This window comes from Solea senegalensis, linkage group LG10 (assembly GCF_019176455.1).
Source record: "Solea senegalensis isolate Sse05_10M linkage group LG10, IFAPA_SoseM_1, whole genome shotgun sequence".
NCBI classification, from domain to species: Eukaryota; Metazoa; Chordata; class Actinopteri; order Pleuronectiformes; family Soleidae; genus Solea; species Solea senegalensis.
This window is the reverse complement of record NC_058030.1, coordinates 21190109-21212339: the sequence shown is the minus strand read 5'-3', so window position 1 is coordinate 21212339 and position 22231 is coordinate 21190109. Positions and strand designations below refer to the sequence as shown.

General features: G+C 40.8%; 1 protein-coding gene and 1 long non-coding RNA gene across 3 annotated transcripts; one reads left to right on the top strand and one right to left on the bottom strand.

Annotated features, from left to right (window-relative positions):
• Positions 1-310: 310 nt before the first annotated feature.
• Positions 311-14581, bottom strand: LOC122775738. Of its 2 annotated transcripts, none has more exons than XR_006361133.1 (3): positions 14544-14581; positions 9556-9807; positions 311-389 (listed from the first exon to the last, which is right to left on the bottom strand). It is a non-coding gene; the product is annotated as an uncharacterized LOC122775738 (long non-coding RNA). The 2 variants fall into 2 exon arrangements; XR_006361132.1 differs by having other exon boundaries at positions 9566-9807.
• A 64-nt stretch (positions 14582-14645) lies between these two features.
• On the top strand, positions 14646-22009 carry LOC122776503 (arylsulfatase A-like). Its single transcript, XM_044037086.1, has 8 exons — positions 14646-14950; positions 15939-16179; positions 16290-16508; positions 17271-17440; positions 17637-17761; positions 18072-18199; positions 18298-18400; positions 19681-22009. Exons 1-8 carry the CDS (start codon positions 14727-14729, stop codon positions 19974-19976), a joined length of 1506 nt encoding a protein of 501 aa, XP_043893021.1. The 5' UTR covers positions 14646-14726; the 3' UTR covers positions 19977-22009.
• Positions 22010-22231: the final 222 nt, after the last annotated feature.

Here is a 22231-nt window from a genome sequence, read left to right as displayed (position 1 = left end):
CTCAGGCTGTCCAGCCAAACACTGTCTGTCCCTGTGTGTCCCCGTGTGTGTGTGTGTGTGTGTGTGTAAGGAGGGTATTGCGGCCTCTCTTTGTTGTCCATGGTAAGAGGATCCTGGCTCTTGAAACAGTACCTGTCCATTCAAAGGGAGATGGACAGACTTAGCTGAGTCATGAGGAGATGTTAGCCATGCAGGCTGGAGCAGACCGGTCAGAGACGAGGGGCGGATGAATACCTCCTCTATGAAAAAAGGAAGGACGCAAACTTTTCAGCAACTTCCCAGTAATTACTTACCAGTGTGTGTGTGAGTGCATTTTTCATCATGAGGTGGGTTCAAAGGTCCACTTTGTCAAAGGGGGGGTCAGCAGGGGATGATACAGCTGAGGGGGTCTGATGTGGATGAAAGGGAGAACAGAAAATGAGGCGGATAGAGTGAAAGAGATCACTTTTTACCTGTGCATAAACTCTCCCTCTCTGCAGAGGTAATCCACACCTGCATTAATAATTAAGGAATGCTTTTTTTGTGAGTGCCTGAGAGGAATCCAGCCATTGTTTCCTTTCAACTGCAACCTTTTCTTTCACAGTCAGCAAAGTTCTGTTATTCTGGACGGCACTTCATCACATCTGAATTAAAAAGGTAACGATCTACTGCTGATAATTAACTTTCTCAAGCTGTGGCCTCATGACATACACGCACGCACACACACACCTGACTATCCTAATATTTCGCTCACTCTTCCACCAGAGGAGGGCAGTGTCCATCACTCATGTCAATGAGGCTTCAGGGTATTTAACAGTCTGCGAGTCAATGCACACTGATCTCATCTCAGATGGAGGCAAAAAAGCCAATTTGCATATTCATGCTGAAACTGAACAATGCTGACTAAATCTGATGAGGGTCACCTTCAAGGAAAGACACAGCTGATTTCAGCTGATCACTCTCAAGCGCTGTCTATAGACAGACACAAGGAGGGGAACAGAGAACAGTTGGTGGTACGCCAATATGTGGCCAGCATAAAAATGTATATTTATACACACACACACACACACAGCTTCATGTAGCTATCCTTTTAAGGACATGCACTGACTTCCATTAACTTCCATTAACACCGAGCGTGTCGCAGACGACATGTTCGCACAAGCGCACATTACTGTAATTACGGTTTGACGGTTAGTGCATCGGGAAAAATCGGACGGTTTTTGAAAGCTGAGAAGTTGCATATCAAAGCCAACATGTGGTTATTACGGTGATTTCCCACGAGCTGTTGCAGGAAACAGGAGAATCTTTGTCTTTGTCGCCAGAAAGGGAAACGGCGGAAGGAGGCCTGTGCATAGTTTTCATTTTTTGGTCTGTTTTTGGACAGGCCATATTTTAAGAAAGAACATTTTAAATATGTGTAGTACTGTTCAAATTTCAAATTGAACACGCAAAATCGGGTGTTCATGTACAAATACAGTGTTTTTTTCTAACTAAACCTTTTTGGTTTTTTTCATTTAAAATTAAGTCACTATTTTAACATGCAACTGTAAATAGCTGCAAGATATCGAAAGTTATTCTGAAAAAAATGAACAAAAGCTCTTTTTTATGGTTAAATAAACAAAACAGTCCAGACAGACACTTTGAGGCGTAGGTGTTGAAGGGTTCATTTGGACAGCCTGAACAAAGTGTTATCCCTGACCTTAAAGAAATACTTCACTGATTTGCATGTGGCTTTGTATCGCTAGAATAGCAGTTATTTAAAATTGTGCTTCCCTCCGTCAGTTTTCGACTGACTTGTAAAAAAAAAATCAGTTTTTCCCCTTTCCAGTTACATCAGCGTTCAAGGTTTGAAACTACAACGCCAGTTCCACACTTTTAAGACTCACCCATAGGGGGAAGAGACTTCAGAAAGTAAACACGGTGTCTGCCATCTTTGCTAACAGTTTGTGATCGAATGTAGTTTTCAATCTGATATGGCTGCAAGGGAAAAAACCTGCATTTCGGTGAAAACTAGAAGCCGGCAGCTGGCAGCGAGCACCGGGCACTGGCCGTGGGTAACGAGTATTTTGTTTAGTATTTTTATATTTATTAAATATTTAATTCCGCACAGGGATTTGTATGTTTACACAACTAGCGTTGTCTGCTTCGAAGCTTGAGACAGCGAGCCAAGAAGGCACTTGCTTCAAATATTATTTCACATCTCTACTACATAGATGACCCAGTTTTAATAGACATTCATCTTTCCAACGGTGAAATATTCCTTTAACCATCACCGGTTAATGCAGAACTATGCAGGATTGTTACCCTAATTTAACAGTTTCATAGTCATTGTGATGGTTGAATGTCTGGTTGTGTGGAGATCGGCGGCTGTCTCCACTCCTTCTATACCAGAGAGGAAAACCAGCCTTGCTAGATGAGGCCCAGAGTCCTCAGAATCACAAAGTTTCAGGAATTGCTTCACAGCACTACACACACACACACGCATGCACGCACGCGCACGCACGCACGCGCACACACACACACGCACACACGCCAGGTACCGGCTATATGATCAAGACAGCAAATAGCGTTATTTTAGACGTTCATCGTGGCGGGCCTGTCGAAAAAGTAGCGAGGAAACTGTTGTCGGAGGAAGGAAGGAAGAGTAAACCACTGTGTGACGGAGCGAGGGGCCACACACGAGTAAACATTGTACTGGCTTTTTTTGAATGGCGAGAATTGAAAAACACAGAACACAGCTCTGCAGATCTAAAGGCAAAAAAAAAAATCCACCAGACTTGCAAAGTTCCACTTCAATGTCTAATCTCTAACCACAATTCAGATCATCACTCTGAACTTAACCACGCCAAACATATGAATACAAATCCATCAACTGTCACATTAACTGAAACAAGGAACTCGTATTATCTCATGACATGAAATGTTTCACAATTACGTACAATCAATACACACATTTAACACGTTATTACACCTTTTTAGAATGAGCGGACATCACTATGGCCCAACACATGGAGATCAAAGAATGAACTAGCGCGCCGCTACCATGAAGAGCAGAAGACGGTTCAGCTTGTACAGGTTTTTTAAAGATTGCTTATGATCTATTGACACCTTATCAACATTGACTTTGAAGAGGGTGCAGCTGTTTGTCTGAACCAGCGGGGACAGAAGGAAATATTGATTTTAGCCCAACAAAAGATTTACCTGATAAAATCTAAGCCTGCTTAATTCACAAGAGCGTTTAGAATAAGTCTTCAGCAGCTTAATCTTGCCGTTACACAGCCTGCTCAACTTAGAATCTAAAGATTGTACAAGTCCATAAAGAGAACATTTGAAGAACACAAATTGAGATTAAAAACTACTGTGTGCTGTGCTGTAGAATAGCTGATTGTCTCTGTGGACTTCAGTGCAGGGCGTGAACAGTTTATGATATCATTTAAGTAAGATGTTGTAGACATAAGTGGGCATAGAGAGCATTAGGTGAGCCTTTTGTTAAGTGGCTGTTCTCTGTTCTGTCCCTGCTGGCGGCCATGTAATGAGAGTGAGCAAATGTCAGGCTGGTTTACACAGTCAATGTGTCCCTACCTCATGCAACCACACTTCAAAAAACCTGAACCGTCCCCTTAAGCTGTGGCATTCATAATTGCAAGAGTTGTTCTATACTCCAGCCGGAACTCTGTCACCTCTCAAAAAATGTGAAAGAGCCCAGCACCGAAAGACAGGGACCAGCTTTTAATAAGTGCGAGACCCTCGAAATGTGGTGGTAGACTAATTCATTTAAGGATTTATATCTACTCTGAGGCTAACCCCAGGAACATACTGTATATGGGAGTGGATGAACAGTGTGATAGCTTTAATACCCAACTGACAGGAGCAGGAGATTCAGCTCAGTGAAGAGTCACTGCTCAAAATGATGTGGCTAATAGCTTGCCATGCCAATTTTCGAGTAAAATCTAATTAGACACTTGTATGGTCTAACTTGCTAATTAATTTACAGCTTTTCTCTGCGTCCTTGCCAAATGGATTCCATGTGATGTAAGGAATCTGGCACAGGAGGCAGTAACAAGGATAATGAGTGATGCTGTTCTCCATGAAGTCAGAGCCTCATTATGAAGCTGAGAAACAAAATTCTGTTCCATCTCTTTAGCACTGATGGGTTAGTTTTTAAATGCAGTGTTTAAGCAATCTGTGATGGTGTTTAACACAGATGGATGCACCTCAAATCTGACTTTACTTCTTTGTCAGTGGGTTAGACGTGTGTATAAATAATCTAAAAAAAGATTTATGACATACATGCAGTGGATGCAGCCATGGTCGACTTGCACGATCTCACACATGTTGTCACTGGTCACATTTAACTTGTATATAAGTCATATTTTTTCAGTCATCTGTTAATTCTCCATTGCTGATACTTTCAATCACTGCCTGGTGCTGAAATACATGAAAATCAATTCATTGCAGTAAGCACTTAAGGTTAAGGTTGTTGCGCATATTTTTACATATATCATTTTTAAATACAAACTAATAAACAAGGGAATGAGCTACAGGTGCAGAGGGGGAAGGAGTCGACACGCAGGTGAGAGGAATGACGAGAAGCAATGACAGTGGAAAAACACTCTGAACATGGCAGGACAGGAGAAAGCAGACAGAAGGAGTCAAGAAAACAGGAAAAACACGGAAAACAAGGTCACTTAGAGAACACAGAGCTCAGCCAAGGCTTTCACACTTTGTCAAATATAACATATATATATATATGTTTATCTATATATATTTAAATACTGGCAACTGACATGTTTACACTTTGATCCACTGGTTCTGGTTCTATATAGAACTTTACCTGCTAATAACAATTAGCATCTCACATAAGCATGACAGACACAGGATAATGTGACATCATGAGTGTGAGACAGCGCTGCATGAAGAATTACTCAAGTTGAAGACGAGACAAACAATGAACAAGAAATGTGGCTCATCGGTTGGTTAATGCAGGACAACTTCTGTTTCCTCCACATAAGAGCAAAACATGCATCAAATCCTATCATTTTATGTGAACATACGACACATATACGCTGCAACAGTGGGCTCAGCCATTTCTCCCAGCTATTGGGTTGTGTTTACCCATAATGCCCTGCGTTGTATTCCGCTTCCTGCATTTGGCTCACTTGAAGTGAACCGAGACCTACGTTTTTAGGCGGATCAGAGCGGTTGCACATTTACACCTCGACATCAAACATCATCTTTACATCAAACGGACTTTCCAAGCAAACAAACTAGGGTTCGATTAAGAAGGGCTGGTGTGAATCACTTTTTTTGTTTTGTTTATAAATAAATAAATATGATAATTGAGGGGACGTATGTGGTAAGCTCTGGTGCCTCACAGCAAGAAGGTTGCTGGATCGCATCCCGAGCCAGGCCTTCACGTGAGGTTTGCATGTTCTCCCTTGTGTGTGCACAAGTTTTCTCCTACATGTCCAAAAACATGCAGAGGTTAATTGGACGCTCTTAATTGCCCATAGGTGTGAGTGGTTATTTGTTCCTGTATGGACTGGTGAACTATCCAGGGTGTGAACCCACCTTTCGTACTACGTCAGCTGGGATTGGCTCCAGCGGTAGACAGTGGATGGATGGATAATTGAAGGGTTCATGTAAAGTGTTATCAAATACATTCAATGACGAGTATATTATAGAAAAAAAATGATATGATAATAATAATAATAATAATGATGATGATGATATTCATGCATCCTGTGATTCACATATGCAAAATCCGGAGCTTCCTACCGTTCCTTTATTTATTTAACATATATCGCCTCTTGCCTGTATCAGAACTGCTCAGTGCCTCATGATGCTCAAATGAGAAAATAATCATTAAGTCCGCTCATGCGGTTCGAACCCGTTACAGTTTGTGGCTCCAAAAGCATTAAGAGTGATATGGTCGCAGACTGTAACTAAACCACTGATGTTGCTAATGAAAGCCTAGCAATCCCTTTGCATCTGTGAAATATATGTATAATGTATGAACTGTATGTGATACATTCGGTTAATGAAAACATAGGTTAAAGTATGTTTTCTAACAGTGATATGGATTTGTGCTTTAATAAAAGCTCCTCTGTTGCTCATTTCAGTAACATGATAAGTGCAGGAGAAGGAACCCGAGTACTGTAAGTCAAAATTTATTCAAATCGACACAGTACTCAGTAACGAGAAGGTGGGGGCGCACTACAGTGCAGCATAATTGGCTCGCTATATATAGTATATTCCAATTACAAGTGATGACAATGCAAAATTCTAAATGAAATGGAAACAAAAGAAGTTTCCATCTACTTTTGACAGCAGTATTTGCATAAATTTTAAAAAGTGGGGGGACTGATCTTTATTATTAGACACCAGTGGCTGAAGATTATAAATTCAAAGTTGTTTACAACGAAAGCGGAGGGTTCATCCTCAGCAAAAACTAAATTTTGAGGTTACGTGATGTTTCCCTCTAATCGCGCACACGTGCGTGTGTGTGCGTGTGTGTATATATCTCTCAGGCTCATCCATCTGTGTGACGAGACCAGAGGTGATGCATGAAAGAGAATAAATCACTTGTGGAAGTAGATTTGCTGTATGGCAGCAGACGACAGCCGGAGGGTACAGTTGGACTATGGCAGAGGGTTTGAGGACCACACTTTGCCCTTTTTTTAAAAAATAATATTACCAGGCAGTTGTGGAGGAAATGGTCGCCAGGCCAGGTCATGCTTATGACAAGCTGTCCATCATAAAAAAGCAGGGAAGTGGATCACGGGGGAGTGTTGCAGGGGCAGTTTATAACTGACTGTCACTGTGTGTTTGGACAGAATAATTATACTTGAAGAGAGAATAATTATACTTTTTCATAAGTGTAAAAATATTACCCCAGGATGAGCCTTTTATATTGATATCAGAAGCTGCGTCAGCTCTACAGATGCAGCCATTTTGGAGTTTTGATGCTAAGTGAAGGCACACTTATAGGTCATAGTTTTCCACTACAAAAAAAGTACCTACTCAACGTATCACTGCACGGCTGCATGAAACTGCGGTGACTTTGTTTTACACACGACACAGAAACGAGTGACTAGTGACTTGTAAAACAGTTGCTTTCACTGTAACTGAACCAGCACTTCCTCCATGACCGAAGCACATACTCCGTCTGACAGTGGCTGGTCTGAAATACAGCGGCAGGGTTGTGATGCTGCTCGTAATCTGCTCAGGGATTAACCCACGTTTTTTAGGATCTACCGTTCGGCATTGCTCGACTTGATTCTTGTGTCTTGTGGCACTCTGACCGATCAGTGGCCGGCAGGCTGGCGACATCTTGCATAGTAACTACGGTTTCAAGCGTGCCGAGTAGTTACCGAACGCGCCAGAGCAGGTACTAAAAAAAGGACCTGGTACCAGGTACTATGCTAGTGAAAAAGCAACTGAACCGTGCTGTGCCGAGGCGAGGCGAACCGAGCCGGTGGAAACACGCCATTAGAAGACAAGAGTGTAATGAATAAGAGAATAATAAATATTAAATGTGGCCATGCATAGATAATGCACTATTCTGTTGGTTTTTTTTTGGAATATTTTGTAAATGTTTTGTTTTGATAACACTTAGGTTAAAAGCGGCTTCAGTTTCTTCATGTTCATGTATATTTACAGTTTGCAGGCTGCACTGAGTGAAAGAGGAGGCGTTGCTCACAGTGGCAGTGTGACTTACAGCATGTACAGCACCCAATCAATAAATAAATAAATCCCCTCATCAGGTGCTTTCTACCTAAATTAGCATGCTGTTCTTTTGAGGAGTAGAAAGTACAGATATTTATGTTGAATTGTAGGGAGTAAAAGTCAAAAGTCTTAAAAAAAAAACTGAAAAATGTACTTAAGTACAGAAACTAGCAATCTAGCAAAAAGACACCACTCATCCTGACTGTAACGTCACTTGATTATTCTGATGTTGCAGAGAACTTTGGCTCTACATTGGGTAAAATGAGAGCACCCATGTATGAGCCGAGCATGTCGACAAAAGTGCACATTACCCCGACAGGTACTCAAACATTTATGAGTTCTTCAGCTCATGTTACCCCACAGAGGCCTGTTAGATTTCATTGCATAATTCCGTGCTCTGTTCCGATGCCTGTGTTGTGCCAGTGAAGCTCTGTTTATCTGCCAGGTTGTGTTTCTATAACAGCTCCCTCAGCTAACAAGCCAGAATAACAATGACTTTTCATCATCAAAAGGACTAGTTGATCCCCAGTCATACAGGAGACTGATGCAAAACAGGCTCACAACTGCTTCAAGTGAATAACTCTCGGGCTGTCTTCACAGAATTTTAGCTTGCAATCGAAGCCAAATGAAAAACCGTTTTAGTTCTTTTCTAAGACTGCGCTGACAACAGTGTAATATTTATCTTAATGATGTGCACGTTGTCTGCATGAAAACCACAGGACATTAATCAAGTTTTCCAATATAGCCTTTTTTCATTATGATATCTTCTCTGAGAAGCAACTTCAAAGATGTACAAAATGTTCTGCTGTCAAGGCACCGCTGAATGAAGGATTGTAAAGTGATTTTCAATCACATGTAATGCACACATGGGAACTCATGCATCATAATGGTACCCACTGGTTTGTGAACTACTGTGCTAATAATAACAACAATAATAATACTACTACTACTACAACTAATAATAATAATAATAATAATAAACACCCATCTTTCAAACAGCAAATATCCATTACATGCCTATCTCTCTTGTATCATCTCTTGTATCTACTAACTGGATATTTTCTACTTTTCCAGACTATTCTCTGTAAAACACAAGAGAAGATTGTGAGTGAAAATCCCTGTAGATCAGCTGAAATACTAACGATCATGTTCGAAGTGACTGTGGCAAATCACTTTTCTTCCCCACTGTGATGCTTAATTTGAACTTTAGCAGGTGGTCTTGACCATGTCTACGTCCCTCAATATGTTGAATGCTGTCGGGTGATAGGCTAATTAGATATCTGCATTCACATGCAGTTGTACATGTGTATAATGTGGCCAGTGATTTTAGTTCTCCTTCACCTGCAAACTCCTATTAGTAAATTAGGTCAATACAATGCAGGATGTTATTTTCACAATAGGAAAAGGCAGTTATAGGCAGAGCTGTTTATACAGGAGTGAGGAAACTGCATGAATACATGAAGACCAGCAGTATATGTCAGAAAGCTAAGCGCAAATTCAGCAATATTCATATTCAGTCTTGCTCGTTAAATTGTGTGGCATATAGACAGTAAATTCTGCTTTAGAAGAGATTGTCTGTGAAACTAAATCTCCCTCAGACACTGAAGCAAGACATACAAAGATATGGGGGGGGGGGAAATGTGATCCAATGGCGCCCACTAGTGAAAAAACATTAAATGCATTTTGGAAGCTTTTTAACAGACGAGTGGTCCTCAAACATAACAGCATTAAACTTCACAGTTTAACTCACAGTTTCTGCTTGTTAATATTGTGTGGAATGACAAACAGCGAGAGGAGGACATGAATGCAAATGGCCTGTCGGGGCTTGTTTACTGTTGACTCACATACCAGTGTTTACCTGCTGTTGCTCCTCTGAAGCAAGATAAACTCTCAGCGTGTGAAAAACGAGTGAGAATATCTTATTCATAAGAGGCAGAGGCGTGTAGGAGAGCAGGATGAAGAGGTGAGGAGGGAGGCTGGCCTCAGGTGTGGGCATAGTTTCTCCCTCTCCTTCTTTCTGTCCAGGGGATGGAAGTAGATGGTGGGAATCATTTTCTCCATCAGCTCTGCCGGCCTGTTTTGTTCCACACTTCCATCTGCCTGAAGCAAACACATTACCTTACACATGCACATATTTGCAAAGTGCACACAGATGAACACACACCCTCACACCCTGGGCTGGGAGAGCAGATGTTGATGATTTGCACACACCAACATAGGTTTGTGCAGCTATTCTTCCTAGGACAGTGCATTGAATTGAATTGATTTTGGAAACCTCAGCAAAACATTATCCCTAACTTTAGCCATAACCAGTTAATGACTAACCCTGACCTTAACCTAACTAGAATTCAAGTCTAAGAAATTAGGTTCTGCCTCATTAGGTCCAGGTTTTGTTCTCCATGAGGACTACTGGACCTGTGTTTATGTTAGTCCTACAGAGGTAACAAATACAAGTACACACATTTGCACAGCATTTGTACTGAGGACCCTAACCTTAACCGACACAACAAAATGCTTAACCCTAACCTAAGCTCAATCACGCTCACCCTGAAACCAAGTCTCAACCCTCAAAATACAAAATATCACTCCCTATGTTCAGAAATGTTTTGGTCCTCACAAAGATACAAGAACACAAACACAGAATAATTATCATATTTCTATCCATTTCAAGACTTGCATTGATTTCCGTTCATTTGGACAGCCTACCCCAGACCATAACCACAACCAGTTAACGCTAACCTTAACATACCCACAATTCAAATGTTAGACCTGAACTCAACCAGTTCCTCAGAAATGAGGTTCTGCCTCATTAGGACCTGATTTGACAAGGTTAGGTAACAAATACAAGAACACATACACACATGCACACAGATGATGGATGATTTTTTTGTTTTCTTTTCTGACATCAACATTAAACAGGGAAAATATCATAAATCTGCATTTGACTGATCAATCAAAAGTGACAATATCAAATAAGGTCTAAAAATATTTATGTTTAGACCTTATTTGATATTGATTGATTATGAGCTGGTACTCGGTGCTGGAGGTTAGCAGAGCAGTGTCTGTCATGGCTCACTATGTCACAAGAGTTGCTAAAGTTGTGAAAGTGATGGTGTTGTTATGTTCACCATGTTGGGGGCAATTGTCCAACAAAAAATATTGACAATGGGGAGAACACCCTCGTCAGAGAGCTCATTTTGGGCCCGTGTCTGAACTAAGTGTGTTTGATTGGCTGATGCTTGGAAAGTTGACCATTTCTGAACTTGGTGGTGCATGCAGTGCGAGAAAAGTGCAACAACTACGCACTCCAACAATGGCAAATGGTCAGTATTTATTTTGTCCTTTTCTAGTCTTAATGAACACTCAAAGCTCCTTTACAATACAGTTTTGCCATTCATCCATTCACAACCCTTCACTCACACACGTGCAGTGCAATTTTCTATCACACATCTTTCATATTGCTCTACCACTATATATATAGCTACCATTGCCTCAATCCGTCAATGCAAATCAGTTTGGATCAGATCAGATTTTCGAACCATGAACAAAGATTGCGTTGGAAGCACATGCACAGACTGAATTTCTGCCGAAGAAAAGAAAATCTTCTTCTTTGGTAGGAATGCGTCCTATTCCCTGGGTCCAGGTAAAGTCAAATACTACGACGCACGAGTATACCTGCATTCACGAGTCACGACGCGCAACACAGCCATGTGTGTGGAAGTATACCAGGGCCTTTACACTTGACTCTGCTCCATTCAAAGTGATTGAGAAATGTCTCAGTTGACGACACAAAGTGTGAGTGAGCTATCAGTTCCAATTGTGTATCAAATGGTATCAGTCATACCACACTTCCAGTGCTCACTGACAGTTCAGGGTTGCAATATGTTGTAATGACTATAATGAAAATGTTATTGCATGTAACCCTGCTAATTATATTAGCAGCATTCTAGCAGTGCCCCAATGACATTCTGTGCTCGAGGCAACCTGCAGATGGTCATTTATCCACAGCAGGTCTCCTCATCCTGTTAGATAGGCTGTCCAGTAAACACCCTTGTGACTCATTAGTGGCGAAATCCACGGTCATAATCATAAATTAAGTTGTTTTTCTACTAATGAAGGCTGCATCTAGGAATTCAAATACAAACTACATCAAGCTTGATGTTCATTATGCCTGGAAAAATGTTTGGTCTCTTTTAATCTCAAATGGTACGGAGAAGTAAAAATGTCAGTGTCCATCAGTGGTGAGTTTTTACGCTGGAAAATCATTTGATGGATGTTTACGGTGGTGTCGTAAAAATATGCACTCCAAAACTGTAGGTGGAGCTCTGTGAAGAAAAAGCACAAAGAAGCAACTAGACTTATAAAGTTCCATTTTAAAAGATATTAGTTCCAGTGAGAAAATGTATTCTCTTTCTTTTTGAGTATCTCTATGTCACACGATGACAAAACATGACAGGTAAAATGTCTTTAAGAGAAAGAAAACGTTAAGTCCACTTGCTACTGACGAATACTACGAAAATGTGTATTAACACACATTAAAAATTAAGTAAGAGAAATGGGGGGTAGGGTGGTGATAAAATTGCATTAATATTTGTGGAGCCTCTGTTTTCTTTACACACACACACACATGCACACAAGCTGCTGAATGTAGGTCAGCACTGTAGAGAGATGTGAAAGAGAATAGTAAATCAAAACTATCTATCAGCCAAATGTTTCCCCCAGGCTAATCAGCAGTGCTGGACAGCACACAAGCTAAATGCACACACAAACACATACAGTATATATACACATATATATACATAATATGCATACATAACCCTAACCTGAACCTAACCACAGAGTTCACATTACCTCTAAACCAGCTCCCCAAAAATAAGGTTTTGCCTCATCACACCAGACTATGGTCCCCATGAGGACTACTGGTCCTGAAAAATGACTGTTTATACCAGAAAAGGTCCCACAGCAGTAACAAATACAAGTACACACACACATGCACAGGCAAATGTGATATGATGCATAATTCATCAAAACCAAAAAAGGCAGCTGTCATGTGAATTACAATAAAAGGCCTTGCACTCATCACTGAATCTGTTTTACATGTCTTTTTAAAAAAATGAAATATCTGTAAATCACCTGAGGGAAATGATGGAAAGTTAAACTTGTGTTTTGGTTCGATTTGTATGTATCCATGTCCTCATTTTACACCTGTCTCCCTCCTATGAAAACACTATGCCAGCTTATTTAAATGCATACAGCACCTTCCTTTTTTGTCTCCCCTGTCCACTCGGGTGAAGCGCAACTCAGAGAATAAATAAATAGGCTCAGTACTTTGACTGTGGATTGCAAAATCAGCTGTGATGTCCACTTCTCCTGAAACCGGTGACTTGTGCTGCACTGCACCACTGATTTATTCCCCCTGTTGTTTGTGCAAATGACCATTTGACAGGTCAAATCGTCGGCTGAAGTCAAGGTCACCATCGAGGACAGATCCTCAGCTGCAGGCTCAAACACTATCAACTTCAGTCAAATGATAAATAAAACATCAGACATGCAGGACGAGCTGGACAGTCAACACAAAGGGGAAGGTCACAAAATATACTCTTGTACACCCTTATGAGCACCTGTCATGTGAATGACTCAAAAGAATAACAATGAATTATAATTTATAAGGGGTGTGTGGACACGTTTTGCAAGTTGTCGCATAATAAGAAAGACACTTCAAATGCACCACAACCTATATGCAATAAAAACATAATTATATAACACATTTCCCTTTTGTTACCACTGTGATGAGTCTGTAAACAGATTATGAACCTCAGTCTACAATGTAAAGTGTACAGTGTATAATAAAATAATATGCTGTAAGAATAAAAAGAATGTGACAAAACATTGCAATATTTGTGCTTTGCTGTTGTACAATTTTCCATGCATAAAAATTGCACACAGGCCAGAAGGATTAAGTCTCACACCTATTGTGTTGCTTATCTTTTTTAATGTATTCAACTAGAGGCAGAGAGAGATGAATAACATAACATAACATAACCACTGGAGTGGCTCAGTGGTTAAGACCCTGTGTGCAAAGACTTCATGGTCACAAGTTCAACTCCACCCCTGGCAGGTTGTACTCAATTCCCTTTTGAGTCGCTTTGGATAAAAGCGTCTGCTAAATGACATGTAATGTAATTCAAAAACTTTGAGTAGTTTCCCGTGTATACTTGCATTTTTTCAAGCCATGTGTTTGACTGACTCAAATATATTTTAAGTATTGTACTTTTTCGATGAAACATTTGTCTGTGTCCCATCTTCAGTGCAAAATGATGTGAAGAAGAAAAAACTGGAGGTTCTCTGATATGTAGAGTGGGATTTTCTTTGGGTCATTTTGGGAAAGTCACTACAATGGTGACTTTGACCCTATTTGAAGACAAAATGATACATAATTCCTCCATAATTTTTTTAAATGTCACATATCAACATGTTTTATTTTGCTACTGCACTGCAGAGTACAATTTACAAGGTGTACATTTAAAAAAAAGTAGAATGTATTTATTTTATATTTATTTAAAATAAATGTAAACTTTTATAGAAGACCTTTCTTTTTGTTTAACTGAGATTTTACTTTTGATTATATTTGTATTCACTTGTTTCGCTATCACGTTGTTCTAATCTCCTCACCATGTGTGTTTCTGCTATCACTGCATTCTTAATCGTCTTATTATGTGTATTTTCACCTGGGAAATCAGTTTGCGCTTATTTGCTTGGAAAATATTGCAACGTGAGTCAAACTCCATCAAAAATAATCATTTAACTTTACGTGAGCAGAATATCTTAGTACTCACCTTTGCAGTTAACAGATTTGTTTGTTGCTAACGTTGTGTAGTCCACAAAAATAGTAAGTGAGACTACATTTCCTGGTACGTCATCTTTATGCGACGGTTTCCGCGTTTATTCACGTGACGTTATGTTGTGGTTTATCTACGGCGGCTCCTCTAAACTTACCGTGTTATGTGAATGACAGCATTATGAATTACACCTGCTTCCTCCTCTTCTTCGGCTTCTGCCTCTGCTTCAGTGGCGCGGCTTCACCGCCCAACTTCGTCCTGTTGTTCGCAGATGATTTAGGTTTCGGGGATTTGGGTTGTTATGGACACCCAACTTCGCTGACGCCGAACCTAGACCGACTGGCTGCGGGAGGACTCCGCTTTACAGACTTCTACTGCAGCAGTCCTGCCTGCAGCCCGTCTAGGTAATTGACTTAGTTCTAGGTATTTGACAACCCGTGTAACCCGTGTAAACCAATGTAGGACCCCACGACTTGATTAATACCAGGAGCACACACACACTTATACACACATAATCTTGTACAGCTGTCTTAGTGAGGAAACTCATAGACATAATGCATTAGCCTAACCTTAACAATCACGACTAAATGCCCAAATCCTAATCCTGGACCAAACATTAGCCTAAACCTCATTCTAACCCTGACCCTGCGTGACAACATGAACATGAGGACAAGCCAAAATGTCCTGACTTTCACAAAATATCTTCACTTCCTGTCATTTGGTCCACACAAAAGTACACACATACACAAACAAGTATACAATGCTGACTGATTATTTATTAATATTCTTTTCCACTTCTTAATTAGAGTCAAAAAAATGTTTAATCGAAAGTAGGGGTTTTCAAAGTGTAAGACAGTAAGGACATAGTATCGCCACTTTTAAGAATAGAAAATGGAGAACATGAAAACGAGGCTATCTGAAAACAACACTGGTATGCAGTGCTGCATTACTAATACCAGGAAGTAACTTGGGCTCTTTTTGTAAGTTAAGAACACCACAGTTACACTTAAGCTTTTCATTTTCATAAATTTCACCTGATTCTATCTATTCAGGTCTTACTCCTTTCTAAGTTCTTCTCTGTTCTGTTAACCGATTCCAGTTTAGCTCTTGAATGTATTAAATTGATCATAGGTGTGAGTATGAGAGCGTATGGCTGTTTGTCTCTATATGTGTCCCTGTGATGGACTGGTGAGCTGCACCTGCCTTTTGCCCTATATCAGCTGAAACTGGAACCAGCAACCCTCATGTGGAGGATAAAGTGGTAGAAGTTGAGTGACTGAGCTGAGAGGATAAATTAGTATTGTGTGTGAACTCATTTGACAATGCTTTGAAATGTGTCGAGTCATTTCATTCAGCTCCTCCTGTTAAATTTTGGTAACTTTGGCTTGTCAGGGCGTCATTGTTGACAGGACGTTATCAGACTCGCTCGGGCATCTATCCAGGAGTGTTGTACCCAGGCTCTGTGGGTGGTCTTCCCCTGAATGAGACCACCATCGCTGAAGTCTTGAAACCTCTGGGCTATGCTACTGCTGCCATAGGGAAGTGGCACCTGGGATTAGGAAAAAATGGGACATTTCTCCCAACGAAGCAGGGGTTTGATCATTTCCTGGGCATCCCCTACTCTCATGACCAGGTTAGTGTGATTGGAATGAATCAGTCTTTGAAATGTCATGTGATATGTATCACAACATGGACTTTTTCTTCCTTTGTTTTAGTTAGTTTTTGTCCCTGTTCTATCCCCAGGGTCCCTGCTCAAACCTGACTTGTTTCCCTCCAGATGTGAAGTGTTTCGGAGTGTGTGATGTTGGTTGTGTAACTGTCCCGCTTATGTACAATGAGGTCATCAAGCAGCAACCAGTCAACTTCCTGGACCTGGAAGAGGCTTACAGTGACTTTGCAACCAATTTCATCTTCACATCAGTCAAGAAGAAACAACCTTTCTTCCTCTACTATCCCTCCCATGTAAGTAACAAATACACATATTCTCAGGTAACCCTCTTTCTTGATAACAACCTGAAACTGTATCAGAGGGGTAAACAATCTGCATCGTTCAATTTAGAAAGTTTTCAGCCTCAGAGGCTAAATATCTGTTTCTTCCACCAGTTAGTCAGAACTGAAGAAGCCTCTTGGAAGAGAGGTGAAACAAGCAAAATAATTCTAGTAACCACAGAAAATGACAATGGCCTGGATGACTGAGAACCTTCACAGACAGCAACTGCACACTGAGATAAATAACACAGTAAAAATCCAGGGCCTTGACCTACACACAAATATGTGTTATTAAATTGCAGGATAATTCGAGAGAGATTTTCAAGTCAAGGAAATCTACAGTATTTCTGTATTTTTCAAATCTCGCCATTATAAAAAATCCAGTCTGATGTTTACTCGCATGTGGCCCCTCGCGCAGTCAGACTGTCGTCTCCTCTTCTTCACCTCCTCTGACAATGTTTTCTGACAGCTGCCAATCTCCCTGCAACAAGACAATTAACCATCACAATGAAGCTGTTAAATTCATATTTTCCAAAATCCTGCATGGTTCTGCTTTAACTCAAGTGACATCAAGTGAGAGGTAGATGCTCAGTTTCCCACAAACTTCAATTCAGTTCTTCCTGCAAACAGGGGAGTCACCCCCACGACTGTGTCCACCATACTGTATATATTCTGCCCGTGCTGGTGAGAGAGTAGAAAGTAGAATAATTGCACTTTGTGTGTTTCCTCCTCCAGCACACTCACTACCCCCAGTATGCAGGTGAAGGGGCAGCTGGAAAGACTCAAAGGGGCCAATTCGGAGATGCTCTGTTGGAGTTAGACAACACTATAGGAAACCTATTGACAACTCTTGAGAAGACAGGAGTGATCAACAACACATTGATTTTCTTTTCTGCAGACAATGGGTAGGTTTTCGACTTGTAGCCATGTTCATACTTTCTGTGTACTGATGTTTACATCTGCCCCCACAACCAATAGCTGTTGCTTTAGCTGTCTGCTTCAAGGTCCGGTTGCATGTTATCTTAGCCCTCAGTGCCTTTTTTCGTGATACAGAAAACTATTGTCTTTCAACCAGTTGCTGTGTTATTTTCGTCTCTGTAGACCCGAGCTGATGCGTATGTCGCGTGGTGGTAACGCTGGCCCTTTGAAATGTGGTAAATCCACCACGTATGATGGAGGCATGAGAGAGCCAGCCATCGCCTACTGGCCCGGCACCATCAGGCCAGGTTAGGACCCCATAGTGCAATATTGTCCTGAAGGATTATAGCGGGACCCACTTTTTAGGTGACACCAGCTTTTTCTACACAAACCACTTGATGTTTTATGAAAGTTGAGGGAATATAATTATTCCCATCATGTGATCATTTGATGGTACTGTCATTGTGCATGTGTCAGTCTCTTAAATAGACTATAGCATTGTCATGAGCATACAAATGTGCAATGTGTCCAACTGTTTTTAATTTGTTTTAGTATTTATAGAAATACTAAAGTGAAATGAATGGACGGAATGGTCTGTATTCCATGTCTTTACCGTAGGTGTGACACATGAGTTGGCCAGTACTCTCGATATCCTCCCTACCTTTGTTACGCTGGCAGGAGCCAAACTGCCCAAGGTGATGCTGGATGGCGTCGATATGACTGAACTCCTTATCAAACAGGCGAAGGTAGAGGCATCATCATACATCTCACTCAGCAGATATTGGAATATTGAGAAGACAAAGATCTTAACGATGTTTTTTACTTTTAATCCTTTTTTTTGCAGAGTAAAAGGGAGACAATGATGTTTTACCCCACAGATGCCACAGAGAAGTACGGTCTCTTTGCCCTCAGGTTGGGGAAGTACAAGGCTCACTTCTATACACAAGGTAAATAAGGTTTTATGGAGACGGTTTGTTGAATCGTATAGATCTAGCTTCATCACGCAGCAGTGTTGGGTGATAATCATTCAAATTTTGATACTGTACCTTCTCCACACAATAAGAGTAATCTATATTATTGTTATTAATTAAAACTAACGTTCAGTATCAACACTTTACACCACTTCACATTAACGTACAATAACAATATGGTAGCGTGGTAATAATTTTGTAATAGGGAAGTAATATTATAGTAATACTACCTTATTGCTACAGTAAATACCAAGTAATAGCTTAGTAATAAAAATGGAAGGTGCGGGAGGACAAATGTCAACATTATAATATGATAATTACCAAATCTGATTTTAAAACATTGTAATGTTAAGTTATTGCACAGATTGTAGCCTACAGTAATTCCTATTACTTCAGAAATTGCATAGTATCGATGGAATATTATCTCCTTACTAACACACTGCTTTTACCAGGTTGTTACTGTACGGTAATGTAAAGCTTCTGCTTGCTCTTCGAGGAAACTGCCACCACACAAATTCTATCTAAAAGAAAATGCAGAGAGCAGCCCAGAGTCATTTTTCACATTTCTTTTAGAAGGTGTGCATCTGCCTCCTTCACTGCATATCTCCTAAACTAAACTCTCCACTCTGAACACTGCACCTGATCTACTCCAGTTTCACCATCTCTAACTCCGTCTTCGCCTCAGTCAACATGTCAACTTGAGTCAACGGAGGTGCACCTCGTAGGCTTTTATTCTGATTACTTGTGACCATGTAAACATAGGTATTGTTGGTGGAAACACTTCTCATTCACTTTAAATGGGAGGTGTCAAACTTTGCCAAACGGTATGGTGACGTTGCCTTGCTTTTCTTGCACTTAGTGCAGCAAAAATTCACAAATTTAATTTAATTTTAACTTTCCATGCAACAATGCTAGCGACAACCCATCATATCAACCCTTTCTCTTTATGCAAGTATTCCAACGTGCATCATGTTTATGCTTTTAACTCTGTATTCTAGCCACATGGTGTTCTCAGACAAGACTATTCTCTTTGTTGCTGATGTTCACCCAACAGTGTCAAACTTGACAACACTTTCCAACCACTCCTGCCAGTGGCCTCTATACTTGCCTAGTTCCGATAGTTGCCTCCAGCAGTAAGCACTGGGTAAGCCCAGAGTCGGGCATTAATGTAACACATACATGGGGCATCTTGTTTATTGCTCAGCCCTATCGCACAGTCACAACTGAGGTGGTTTTGATTAGTTTTTCTTTTACAGGTAGCATCAAGAGCAGTACCACGCCAGACCATGACTGCCCAGGGTCAGCAGTTCTCAAGGCGCATGACCCTCCTCTGCTTTTCGACCTGGAGGCTGACCCCTCTGAGAACTACCCACTCCCTCTGTCGAAAAGACCCGACCTTCAAGCCGTGCTGGAGCAGATCGAGAAAGTCAAGCAGCAGTTTGAGGCCTCCATGGTGTTTGGCGTGAGCCAGATTTCAAAAGGACAAGACTCCAGTCTGGAGCCGTGCTGCAATCCTCAGTGTACGCCCAAGCCCAGCTGCTGCCAGTGTTGATGGCTCTTCTTGTTTCATCGACTCTTAAACCCTTAAACTTTCATGGTGATTCATACTGAACAGTATAATTGGACCAATCTTTTTCCTCAATGAGGAGCTGATTTTTATTTGATACGCTCTCTGGCCAAATATTTTTTTACACACTTGAATTTGTGTTGCACTTTTATCTTTTGATAATGTAGTCTCAACACAACATCAGTCTGCAGTTCAAGATACAGTTGGTCTAGTGTTGTGGGCTACAGTGGGTCAGTGGTACAGTGAGTCGTCTTTTACCTGGGCACTCAAGGGTTCAATTCCTGGCTCCTCTAGTCATGCTAATGTGTCCCTGGGCAAGGCACTTAACCCCATGATGCTGAAGAGATTGTCTGTGAAACTAAATCTGCCTCAGACACTGAAGCAATACATGAAAAAATGTAAGGGGAAATGTGTGATCCAATGGCGCCCGCTAGTGAAAAAACATATGCATTTTGGAAGCTTTTTAACAGACTAGTGCTCCTTTTTATCTCTTCAGGTGTGTCATGTGTGTGCAGAAAAGCAAAAGTGCTGGTGAAATTGTGTTAATATTTGTTCACCGTCTGCCTCTGTTTCTTCAAACAAAGCTGCTGAATTTAGGTCAGTACTATAGAGAGATGTAAAAGATGTGAAAGAGAATAGTAAATCAAAACTATCTATCAGCCAAATGTTTCCCTCAGGCTAATCAGCAGTTCTGGACAGTCTGTGAGATAAATGCTTACACAAATACACACATATACTGTATGCATGCACACACACGTTCAAACACAGGTTTTTGTAGTTAGTCTTGTTAGGAAACACCCCTAAATTTGATCATAACCAGTAACTGCCTAACATAACCACAGTTCACATGATCGTACACCAAACCAGTTTCTCAGAAATCAGGTTTTGCCTCATCAGACCTACTTGTCCTGAAAAGGTTTATACCAGAAAAGGTCCCATAGAGGTAACAAATACAAGCACACTCATGTGCAGGCAAATGATGCATAATTCATCAAGAGCAAAAGGGCAACTATTATGTGAATTAGAGTAAAAGGCCTTGTATTCATCACTGAATCTGTTTTAGTAATCTTTTGTAAATGAAATCTGTAAAGAGGGAAGTGTTGTGTTTCGGCTTGATATATTCACATCCTCATTTTATCCCTCTTATAGACACACCATGCCAGCTTATTTAAATGCATACTGTGCCTTCCTTTTTCCTTTTCCGTGTCCAGTCGGGTGAAGCACGACTCTGAGAATAAATAAATAGGCTCAGTGCTTTCATTGTGGATTACAAAATCAACTGTGACGTCCACTTCTCCTGAAACCGGTGACTTGTGCTGCACTGCACCACAGATTTATTCCCTCTGTTGTTTGTGCAAATGACCATTTTTCAGGTCTCAAGTCAAGGTCACCACTGAGGACAGCTCCTCAGCTGCAGGCTTTAACACTATCAACTGCAGTCAAATGATAAATGTAACATCAGACATGCAGGGGAACCTGGACAGTCAACATAAAGGGGAAGGTCACAAAAACTAAACTAAAAAGAAAATGCAGCAAAGACACAATTAGAGCACGTACTAAATCATGTGAGTGAGTCAGAAATAATAAAATAAAACTTATTTATAATATATAACTGTTGTGTAGTGCAGACATCTTAAAACCTACTTTCATGTTATGTTTAATTTGTTTATTCACTACTTTTGCCTTCCTCTGAATATGTTTGTGTGCTGACGTATGTTTGACTTTATGATGTATGTTTACTTTAACCTCGGGAAACAGTTCTTAAGTGCTTATTTGCTTGAAAAATGTTATCACTTTAGTATAATTTGATGAAAACAATCATAGTGATTCCTGTGAGCAGAATGTTTTAGGGACCACACGGTGGTGTAGTGGTTAGTACTCTCGCCTTGCAGCGAGAAGACCCAGGTTCGAGCCCCGGTTGGAACAAGGGCCAGACTGACAGAATATTTCAGTAGTCCTTCCACCTCTCCCGGTAACAGACGTGTTTGTCAGTTGACTTGTGTAGTCTAATAAATCAAGTAGGTCCAGCTGCAGACCCGCAGACCACTCAACGAAACGCCCCTTCACTCAACGAAACGCCCCTTCACTCAACGAAACGCCCCTGCAAACTACACGACACTCTGATTGGCTCTCAAGAGACTGCGTCTGAAACGTGATGACGTTTACTAACGTGATGACGTTTACTAACGTGATAACGTCTTCTTTTATTGAAACTTTATTTACACACGCGTATCTCATAG